Below are 12,050 nucleotides of genomic sequence, written 5' to 3' on the forward strand. Positions count from 1 at the left end.
TTCAATTCAACATTAATCAGTCCTACCCACAACTTCCATTTATCTAGTTGGCTAGAATATATATCCCTATAGTTATTTAGTTAGTTAGTCAGCTAGCACTGGACCAACTTTCTGCCTGAATTGACACATTAATGCAATGACCTTTGAAAAGAATCCACTGTATTTAAGTATAAATGCATTCTTAAATCCCAAAGATGTAAAAACATAAAACACTCTTTAGTACATTTTATTTAGCTTTGTAGATTAAGTCATTTATTTGCACACATGCTAGGTGCATAGGAGAGAACAGCCAACATAATGAAATGCAACATATAGCCTATTCAGCTTTAAAACAGCCAATTTGTTTTTCCAGAAAGATACATTTTTTCTTTTTGAATTCAACCTGTGGAAGGATTTTGGTTTGCAACCGAATTAAAGAAAATCACTATACTGTACTTTCAAAACGTTTGAGGGATGCCAATTAATCTGATCGTAATGTCTAGATCTAGAAGTAAGACAAATACATTTTCACTGTTTATATCTCTGTTCTAACAAAGTATGGTTGGTTACAGAAGCAGATCCTGAGGACATTTGCGTTATCATATTAAAACATTCTAATTATTATTATATTACTATATACTATGTATTTTGTTTCCTGGTGGCTGTTTGCCATTGTAAAGAAGTACAGTAGGCCTATATTCATTGGCTATTTTTTTTGCTATAGTGAACAAGCCAGGATAGCACATTTTACAGTTGGATTGATAAGGAGGAAAATTCTAACTGAGGGATCTGAAAGGCAGAAAAGTACAGTACAAATTTCCTCCACATGTCTCAAATATGCACTGCACTAGCCTATATGTTATTTCTATCTACAGCAGAGAAAAGCTCCTGCACATATATATATTCTCATATATAAAAACATTGTATTAAGAAATAAAATACTTTCTTAAGATATCTGACGACGTATGTTTCTTTAATCGCAACTGAGGTAATGATTGGAGTTCTTTCACACATTGTACAGGGGCATGTAGGAAAAGCTGGGTGTCATTTAGGAAATTAGGAGTAGGACAGAAAATATGGGGTCGTCTTCCCGTCTCTCCAGCTCTTTAAATATTAGTTTTTTTTTATTGGTTAGGAATGCCTCTCGGGCGTCTCCCTAGGGAGGGAGGTCCATGAGGCACGTCCCACTGGAAGGAGACCCCGGGGCAGACCAAGGCGCAGTTGAAGGAAACACATCGACTCACTGGCCTTGGAACGTCTTGGGATCCCCCAGGAGGAAGTCACTAATGTTGCTCTGGAGAGGGAAGTCTAGAGCACTCTGCTGGTGGAGCTGTTGCCCCCCGACCCCCGACTACGGATAAACGGTTGAAGATGGATGGATGGATGGCCATATCATATTGTGATATTTGGCTTATTTCTCTCGCAAGACACCTCCATGGTCACCTCACAGCCACACACAGCCTCATATTGATGGACGTGGACCTCTCTCAGTGATGTTGTTCATCTGAGCCAGCAGGAGGCGGTGTTTGGTTTAATTGCCATTGTTGCTTACGGCACCGCTAGCATGGTTTCGTCCAGGCTTGTCGTTGACTCGACACAAACAAGGAGGAATGTGACGTATTTTATTTGAATGCGAAGCGGGCCAGGAGGCGGATAGTCTGGTGCCTAAAGGCTAAAAGTCGGCAACTGATCATTTATTTCGCTTCACCAACGGTTAACTTTAAAGTTAAAGATGAACCGAGGGAAGGCGGTATTTGGACGGACTATGAAGACCTACGGTAAAGCCACTTGCAGTTTGTCTGCTGCTGCTTGGCCGCCAGACGCCGACAACAGACAGCATATCTTTGACAGCAGTGCGGCTGCAAACTCTTCGAACCCCTCCGTCTGTGTAGAACCCACGGAGAGGAGGTATGTTGTTATTTATGTCAGTCACCCTTACTTAATTGAAATGATCCACAGGCACAGTTTGATATCCAAAGGAAGCATGGCTATCTTGAACTTGCCCGTGATAAGTTCCACACCGGTTCTCGGCTAACAGCGGTGGCCAGTGGTTGAGGTTCCATGATCATGAAGAGTGCGTACTCGAAAATCTAGTGATTGAACATTTTATTTCAGTACATTTCAATTCACAGTATGTAGAAATGAATGGGAACATTTCAAACGAAAGCACAAGTCAATACAAAAACTGGTAGTGGTGGTACTGTCTGAAACCATGAATGATAAAAGCCATGATAAAAGATAACAGAGCTAGATAAAAGATAGCTCTGGTCCTTTAAAGATGTACAAATATGGGCTAGGGTAATTAATTTAAAATCAGACTTCTGGCTGCCATATTTGTCCAAAATGGCCACTGATACCCCAAACTGTGCTGCTTTAACAAGTGTTCAAATGTGTTACTGTACACTCAACTAAGTTAAATTAGCTCTCAGGATTTTACAGTGTGTCCCCATCATTACAGAAAGAAGATTACTGTGATTGTCTGCAGTAGAAGAGTGCGCACTACTAAGAAGAAATCCGCAGTGTCCTTGAAGGAGAACTACGAACCTTCTAAAGAGCGAGCAAGGTGTGTATGCCGTGATTGGGGCCTTGGGCACAATGCATTATGACAGCAAGCATGGAAATGTCGGATGCATATGCCAACAACATGTGCACTGTGCAGTCTGTTAAGTCAGTTTTACATATTTTGAAACGTTTATTGATGAGAATAAGTAAGGTATTATTGGCATTTTCCTGTTAACCACTGAGTGTAGTATTACTTATCAGACTGCTAACTTTGATCCAGGCATCATGTATGAAGTATGAAGTTCTCTGTGACTATGACTAATGGGGGAAAAAATCTATTGTGTGAAACTATTTGTCTGCGTGTGAACAGGAGAGGTAACCTTGTGTCCAGGCAGGAGCGTCTGTTGAGGAGGAACGTTCAGCCGGCCAGTGAAACCTCTTCTTCAAACTCTGACATGTCTGCCAGCTGTTTCGAAGTAGAACCGAAGCAGACCAGGTGTGTTATATCAGTGATGATTCTCAACCTTTTCCATTTCAAGGACCCCCAGACCACAGACCTCAGGTTGATACCATTTCTATCTCTGGAAGCTGGAAGACTTGTGGAACCCCAATGTACTGTGTGTGAAATCCTCAATGTTGACTCCAAACGTATACAAATGGATGAGGGGTCCACTTGGTTCCATTTGTACATGCAGAGTTCAGTTTGCTAAATAGTCCACCACCAAACTTTTAATTTTAATTTTATACTGCACTCAGTAAGAATGAATCTGCCTAGCAACACTGCAGGCTTACCTCAGTTCTTATTTATTTTAGGAAAAGAAAGAAGAGTACTTCTGTTGGCAGCAGAAGGGCCACGGAGAAGGGACCTTCTGACTCCTCCATTCCAAAGACTAATAAACCAGCAAGGTCTGTATGAGGTGAACACGGATGGGGTGGACTTGAGTTGCATTATACCAGCATGGAGACGTTGGATGCATGTCCCTTTACCCATTTAGACCTGATTTTATTTTTTACTGCTTTTGTGTGACGCACTCGTATGGTGAAGTAGGGCAGCGGTTGGCTGTGTGCCCCCTGTTACCTCCTGACCTAGCTGACTCACCCATTTATTGTCTCATTGAATCTGGCCGAAAATGAAGGCGGCAACGATGTATTGCAAAAATCTAATATGACTGGGATGATTTCCCATATTGAATGGGTTAACTGTTTAGCATATTTTTTTTGTTTAACATGTTTATTGACAAATAAACATGTAACAATCGTAATAGTTGAAAGATTTATATTTAAATATGACACGACACGGCACAAGCCTAGATGCACAACAATACACAATCTCTAAAAATAGCCAGCAGAATGAATGTAAGCACACTAGCCAGATGAAAACGGGTCAGCGCCTTCTGTTAAGTATACTGTACTATACACAACTGACACTGCCAGATCAGCAAGATGTTATCATAGCGTTTAGAGTGAGATTGTACATGACTAGTAGTTTAGTTTAGTTTCGTTTTATTTAGATTGTACATGACTAGTAGTAACCTTTCCAGTATTGTTGGGGAGACATGCAGCAGTTCATGCAACTGTACAGACACCGGTTTTTAAATTGATTTGTGGGGGGAAATACACCAATCATCGGAGTTCTGCAGTTTTTTTTTAATTATATTGCCTTCATCTACTACAGTATCACATGAGCTTGTACTGATTGTAGATGGTACTAAAGTGTGTCCGCTGTCCAGGCAATATTCCTAATCTCCTGTCTGTCTCTCTTGCAGTATGGCCCCGCCTCGTCCTGCCCAATTGGTCAGCCAACGTAGGGGACCCTGTAGCATTGTAAGACCATCTCTCATTCAATATGCTTATATGCCTCTCAAGTAAAACCAAACACTATTAGGCCAAACAAAATGGATACACTTTGTTGCCAACCACTTGAATGCAATGGCGAAACTGCATGGGTTTTCTGAAAATACATCCTTGTGTCCCTCGCAGGCCCATCCAAATATCGACTCTTCTGGTGAATTTGTGCTGGGAAAAGGTGTTTCCAACGCCAAAATGCCATGTAGACGCAAGGCCAAATTGAACTTCAGTCCTGAGAGCTCTGTGAATGACACAGTCCAGAACCATAGAATATCCACCATTAAACGTGTCTGCCAACAGAGCTCCATCAGCGAGGCTGAAGATCAGACCTTTGGTCCTTACCACAGGAAACCCCTCTTCTGCTCCACACCCTCCTTACAGCTGGTTGGAAAAAGGCCAGGTGTATCTGCACCAGTATCAATGTTGGACTTGTCAGCCCCAGAGGAGCTGGTCCCGTCAGGAGACTCCTTCTCTCCACCCCTCTCTGCCACACTCGGGGAGCCTGGCTCTGGGTGTAAGATGCCGATCATCACAGAGGCTCCAGATATGCACGAAACTCCAAGTGTGATCCTTATTTCTGATGACTCAGACTCTGGCTCTTCATACAGGTCTTGTGAGACAAGTGGTGACGGCAAAAATCCTCTGTCCGTTTCCAGAGAATCGGAGATGCTCATTCATGCTCTGAAAGACATGTGTTTGAGCAAGCGGTGCAAAGTGCAGCTGGGGAGAGTGGACCTCCCTCAGACTGCATACTTTTCATGTTTGGGCTATTCAAGCTCAGCCGTGTGCCCACAAACCACTGAAGAGTCACAAATGGTGGAGCGTGGTCAGACTGCAAACCTCCCAGACCGGCTGTGTCCTGGACCGCCTTGTCATGTAACTGACTGTTCAGCGTCATTACTTGATGGTCAAAGCGTTTATCCGTCAGAGTTGATAACTGACACATTTAATCTTTTCCTTTCGGTGGATACTAGCCAATCAGAGGCCCAATGCGACTCTTCAGACATTAAATCTTCAGTCACAGATGTCCACACCATTAGCCTTTCACACCAGCAACAGGTCAGTAAGCAAGTGCCAGAAGACAAGGCAGCAATGATCGTAGCCAAGCTGAAGGAGAAATGTCTTGCTAAGAAAAGTACAGTTCTACTGAAGAGACTGGCCTCGACACGATGGACTGGAGCTCACGGACGTGGCATGCACTCTGAGCACACTGGTGTCGGGTCCACTCATTCACAGGACATGACCACAGACGCTAAGGAGTGTGTGCGAAATCCTAAGTTATCTCGGGCTGCCAAAGACACGAAGAGGCGAAGTGTGTCAAGGGACCGGACTGGGACGACCAGGAAGGCGTTTGTGAGTGGTCAGAGTGTGAGTCGTTGGAGAGACAAAGGCAATGCCAGCGCAGCTGGTTTCCAGAACCGGCATGCACTAAGGGAAGGAAGCAAGGCTGGGGACTGCAGCATTACTGAACTGTTGTCTGGACATCATAATGAACCCAAGGTGACAATGCCACAAGACACGCATACACAAATAATGAACCCAAGGTGACAATGCCACATACAGACACAAAAAGCTTAAAGAATGGTAGTGAACTTAAACATTATTTAGTGTTTACACACACTGGGTTGAACATAACACAATTAACACATGGGCAAGTGTGTTGAAACTACAGATTGTTTGCACCGAATTAATCTTAAGCTACAAAACGACTATTGACAGTACCCTTTGCTCTCACTCTACTTCTTTTGTCATGGAATACTACAATACGATGGAGCGAGCACATCACACGTGAACTGTAAACAGTGATTTATATTTTGTTGTCTTCAGGCGGTCAATGAGGGCCTGCTCCTTGGCTCTGGTATGGTATTCTCCACTCCGGTCAGAGTCTTGGCCAGCCACCTGGACCTCTCCTCTCTGCTGGCAAACCTAACGCCTGAGACGCACACCTGGAGCCGCCTGAAAGCTCAGCTCTCTGTGCACCGCAGGGTTACAGGTACCGGACGGGTCCATTACACACACATCATGGATTAAAGTTCTCAGTCGTCGCCACTGATTTCAATAGCTCGCACCGAAAATAGCTCGCAACACGTCGTGCAACGTGTTGCGAGCTTGTAGATCGGCTATTAAATGTCATTAGTTTTAAGATTAAAGGGTATTTGCTGTTGTTAAACTAGCAACAGAATACATGTTCAGAAGCATCTTCCATAAATTGATATGAATTTGGCTTTCTCACTTACTGAGGCCCATTCCACAAATGCCTTCTAAATCGGTAGTAATCGCACAAAAAAATGGCTGATGTACAAGCTTGCATCGCGGCACAAAGTGACACACTGCAAGCTTGTAGATCTACTATTTTTGAATAGCCCAACACAAAAATCTAAAATGACATGGATGCTTTCCTGGTTTTAATGCGTTTATTAAAAAAAACTGCCAGGGCCCCCATTTAATTAGAGATGTGTCAACAGTTCTTTTAAATAAATAAAAAGGCTGATCTTGTGATCATGTAGATCAGCTATGTTCAAATGGCCAAAAAATAAAATGTGGATGAAATGTTTAAACTGTTCTGGGGACAGTCTAGGAGTCGGACGCTTGGACATCCCCAGACCCCACTTTCAGAACCACTGCTCTAGATGGTTTGATCTTTATCATTATAAAGAGCATCATTGTTATATTTCCCTTCCACTCTCTCCATCCTAGTGAGGAATACTCCTAGGAAGCTCCAGACCTCTATGTTGGAGTCTCCTGGGAGGGCAGGCCTGGTCGATGGAAACATGGATCTATATGACATGCCCGTTAAAGGTACACCATTCTCCAGACGGCTCCAGTCACGACTGCAGAACAGCAGTCCTTTTCTGGTATGCATACACAGCTACACCGGCCTGCATAGCACATGCATGCATAAAGGAATCTGTTTTCAATCATTACTAGTAAATCTAAATGTTTGTTTTCCCTGCTTTAAAAAAATAAAAATGAAAGTTATTTGTATAGGATACTACACATCCGACATCCGTTCAGTTAAAAAGTAGTAAAGAATGTATGCATTGACTGATTTGAGCAATACAACCTTATGTTATTTAGCACATGAATCCACCAGGGTTTTAATTGAAATTTCTGTTAGAATTGGATACTGACCAATATGTGAAACTGGATCATTTGAACAATTTCACCCAGCCCAGCCCAGCACAGGTAGGGTTGTCCCGATCCCATGTGATCGGAAATCGGGGCCGATCACCTCATTTACAAATAATCCGATCGGGAGCAAAACAAACTGATCGGGATATCCCTAGTATCAATATTATATCCAAATAATATTAGACTGGATATTGTCTGTGATTTGGGATATTGTACTATTGTGATATACCCTAAATCAAATGATCAGAATAACCTTCCTCCCTGCTCCCGTCTTCATGGTCAGAATATAAGTGAGGGTGCTGAGCTGTCTGATGCAGAGAAGGTGTATGCAGAGTGCAACCAGCAGGGGGCTCTGTGCTGGGAGGAGTGCATTCTGCCTGGGCGTCTGAAACGGTGCAAGAAGATCGGGGAAGGGACCTTTGGAGAGGTTTTCTCCACCGTCGATGCTTCTGGGGACACCGTTGCACTCAAGGTGTGTATGATGCTGTAGCAAGACTAAACTTTAGTTTTATAATCTTCAACAGGCCTTCTAGTTCAGTGGTTCTCAAACATTTTAGCCTGTGACCCAAAAGGGAACACTTTTCTCTCCCCGGAGCCCAAACTAGTGAAATAGCATATCTACAAGCTTGTAGATCGGCTAATTTCACTACTTCTTCAACTTTTTTTTTTCTTTTTTCTTTTTCTTTATTTCTTCATGACTTCTGGGGAAAAAAGTTTTCAATTTATTTTCTTTTTTATGTTTTAAAATCAAATTATAAAAATGACCCACTGTTTGGGAACGGTGTTCTAGTTGTGTGTGTGTGTGTGTGTGTGTGTGTGTGTGTGTGTGTGTGTCTCTTATAAATGACAATCTTTGTCTTGCTAGATCATTCCGATTGAAGGCAAGGAGAAAGTGAATGGAGAAGAACAGAAGACATTTGGAGACATTCTCCATGAGATGATTATCTCCAAGTAAGTAAGATGCGGTGAACTTAAAGCTACCATTTCACTAATGCTTGCTCAGGGGCTTAATTGTCTCCTGACCATCGGGTCAGAGATTAAGACTATTTGGGTGTCCTTGGCATGACCCCGAGTTGGCTTACTGATGACATGCTCCTTGTGATTCACAAGGACCTGAAATCTAATAAAACTCATCCAACAATCTCCTCTGCCCTTGGTTTCCTGTCTTCCTATACCCAAAATGCATAAAATGGGCCCTCCACCGGGCCCACTGACCATGTGGTCCAGGTGCATGCCACATATAGGCTTTGGCCTGATAGCGTGTCGTGTGTTCGAGTTCCGTTCATGACGACCTTTGCTGCATCTCTTTGGGAATATTCCTGGGAAAGCTAAAATGAAAATAAAATATAAATTCAAATGAACGACAATGTAACATTAATTCAGTGCCAACTCTCATATTGGATTAATGACTAACACGTCTGAATGTTTATTCCCTCTAGGGAGTTGAGCAGCCTGAAAGAGAAGCAACACAACCAGACGTATGGCTTCATCGGACTCCATGGGTAAGAACCCTTCTCTCCTCTCCTTTCTCCTGGTCCCTCAAGTGCTTTGCCCTGTCAGCTTTCCTCTAGTGGTTTTGAATGCAGATGTGACATGAGGTGCCTTGTCTCGTTGCAGTCTCCATTGTGTAAAAGGCAGCTACCCTGCAGTCATGCTGAAGGTCTGGGATGCCTTCGACCGCCAGAAAGGCTCAGAGAATGACCGACCAGGTCAGAGGGGGAAATATGTCTTACTTTTGGGTTGACACACACACTTGGATGATTAAATAGTGCATTCATTTATGTTTAAGTTCTGCTCGAGAGCAAGGATATAACGAATAAGACTTCATTTATTTGTACATTGCATTTATCTGTCTGTGTTCTCTTGTACAGACTTCTTCGACGATGAACAGCTATTTCTGATCCTGGAGTTTGAGTTCGGTGGCTGTGACCTGGAGAACAGCAATGGAACGGTAAACCCTCTAAAGACACTGAATCAATTATTCCGAGACTGTATTAATTAATTGTTTGTTTGGGATATATAACATGGATCCAGTCTTTAATGGTTGTCAACCCTGTGTCATGAAGCTGTCCTCTCTGGCGGTGGCGAAGAGCATCCTCCACCAAGTGACCGCTGCACTGGCTGTGGCTGAACAGCAGCTGCGCTTTGAGCACAGGTAGTGTGCATTCATTCATTTTATTGATTTAGTTATGTATTGGTTCAATTATTGTTCAGAATTGTTAAAAAATAATCACATATATTTGTATGCTTCATTACTTGAGTGTGATTGCCATTGTCTCCTGGTGTGTCATCCCCCTGTGCTGGTGTTCTCTCTAGAGATCTCCACTGGGGCAACATATTAGTCAAGACCACAAAGGAGAACTCGGCCGGCTTCTTCCTCAATGGAACGGAGCATTCTCTGGACACCAAAGGGGTGCTTGTTCGCATCATCGACTACTCTCTGTCCAGGCTGGAAATCGGTCAGTTAGGTCATCTCACTTTTTGTCTCTGTTTTTATATGGTGAAAGGCTTGTGCATTTACAATTTATAATTCAGGCAGACGTATCATTTTTGACTTTTTTAGACCTGAGTAAAACCATGGTCATATATATATATCTGATGTGCATACATGTAGATGCAGCGTGTTGTGCCGCAGGGGTAAATTACAGCCCACCAGTCACTGTAGACTAGAGACTGGGTTCAAATCCTCCATGGTGCAATCAGCTTTGCCGGACACTCAGACCTACAAGCTCTGAGCTTGTAGATCTGCTATTTTTCAATGGCTAAAGTATAATGCCCAAAATGGGTTAATTGAACAATTGTTACATCAATAATTGTCAACCTTGATAAATGTTAAAATAATTATTACATTATTCAAATTAAATGGAGGCTCTTACATGGCTAATTTCACTACTACTTTCTTTCTAATTTCTTTCGTTGATTTCTTCACGAAATCATTGGATTTTGTGTTCAATTCATGAAAATGTTATTTTTCTTTTTATGTTTTGAAATAATAAACTATGTATGAAACAAAAAATAAAGGGACCCATACAAATGTGTCCGTGACCCACTGTTTGTGACCCAGTAATCTGATATCTGTTCAGATGGGTTGACGGTGGCATGCGACATCTCTGAGGACGAGGAGCTCTTCATGGGCCAGGGAGACTATCAGTACGAGATCTATCGGCTGATGAGAGAGCAGAACGGGTCAGTAATAGTGTCTGGTTCCGCAAGTATTGTTTTAGCTTCTCTTGGTATAAACCCATTTAGACCCGAGGACGCATCTGTGTCACCTTATAGCTTTTAACCATTATTTTAAACTTTAGATGTTGGAAAAATAGCAGATCTACAAGCACATTTTTTGAAAGATTGTGAAAACGTGTGCAAATCTTTTAATATACTTTAACAGCAAACATTTTTTGCTCATGTTTCCTTCTGGGGGTCCCTGGGGGGGGGGGTAGTAAACATCCACCAGAAAATGACATGTCTATGTCTCTACCCCCCAGTAACAAGTGGGATGACTACCTGCCTCACTCCAACGTCATGTGGCTCCACTACCTGTGTAGCAAGCTGCTCTCCATGAAGTACCGGGTTCAAGGATTGAGGGCCAAGAAGGCCCGGGAGGAACTGGCCCACATCCATGACAACCTGCTGCAGTACCGCTCTGCCACAGAGGCACTGCAAAGCGGATTGTTTTGATTTGACCATCTGAACGCAGACGTTGTCGCCTGGATCAACGACTGAGAGGTCTGAGAGAAGAGAAGTGCGACAGCCGACAACGCAAGCGTTAAAAAAAAAGCTAAACAGAATCCAGGTCTGGTGAGTCGCGGATGTGTGCACGAAACGAGCATGCGCGCAACAATTCAGCGGGACCGCACACACGTAAATAGGCTTGCGTTGTTGCCCCTCGACTTCTCCATGCGTACAGAAAATAAGAATAACGCAGGTCTCATTGGAAATATAGGTGCGTTATATCGCTTACCATTTGAAAGGCCCTTAAAGATGGAGTGCCACAAATGTAGTATTTTTCCAGTTTTTCAAGTGTATGAGGTGACAGTACTTCATTAGACACCCTGTCGTTTTTATGTGCAATGGTGTATTAACTTTTCACAATTTTTATTTTTTTTTGTTTTCTGATTTCTAAAAAAAATATGCTTTTCATATTTTGCATCCGTCTTTGCATGAACAAAATGAAACGGTTGACATGCCTTGTCTGTTTTGTGCAGTTTTTTTGGCCTCTGTGCAGTTATGAAAGGTGTATTTAAAGAAAGAAACTTTATTTGAGAAAAATTCCAGTAAATATATTTTGGAAACGGTATATACACAACATGATTTGAGTAACATTCTTAAGCCGACTGTTGAGCGGGCCTATTGTGCACAAACGGGCTCAACACATCTGCAGCTCATTTAGTTGTGGTTATGTTTGATTTAGGTGTACCGGTTAGCAAGCATGACTGTTGTCAGGGCTCCTTCTTTGGTGTACAGTGACACCTAACCAATATTTTAATTGGCTGCAGCTGTCTTGCCAGTCTATGACATGTTTATGTATGACATGTTTCGGCTAGAGCCTTCATCAGATGCACTGCTAAAAGCCCAGGCCGAATTAATCT

At 42.7% G+C, this 12,050-nt stretch overlaps 1 protein-coding gene across 1 annotated transcript; it reads left to right on the plus strand.

Moving 5' to 3' along the window:
• The first annotated feature begins 1,650 nt into the window (after window positions 1-1,650).
• On the plus strand, window positions 1,651-11,771 carry haspin (histone H3 associated protein kinase). The gene is made up of 17 exons (XM_080759284.1): window positions 1,651-1,887; window positions 2,438-2,542; window positions 2,852-2,977; window positions 3,295-3,387; window positions 4,248-4,305; window positions 4,462-5,829; window positions 6,157-6,322; window positions 7,027-7,184; window positions 7,745-7,933; window positions 8,327-8,412; window positions 8,901-8,963; window positions 9,079-9,170; window positions 9,333-9,412; window positions 9,528-9,616; window positions 9,778-9,920; window positions 10,545-10,647; window positions 10,947-11,771. Exons 1-17 carry the CDS (start codon window positions 1,712-1,714, stop codon window positions 11,137-11,139), a joined length of 3,288 nt encoding a protein of 1,095 aa, XP_080615410.1. The 5' UTR covers window positions 1,651-1,711; the 3' UTR covers window positions 11,140-11,771.
• Window positions 11,772-12,050: the final 279 nt, after the last annotated feature.

The sequence above is a fragment of the Protomyctophum bolini genome, assembly GCF_963924005.1.
Source record: "Protomyctophum bolini genome assembly, chromosome: 3".
In the NCBI taxonomy this organism is placed as follows: Eukaryota; Metazoa; Chordata; class Actinopteri; order Myctophiformes; family Myctophidae; genus Protomyctophum; species Protomyctophum bolini.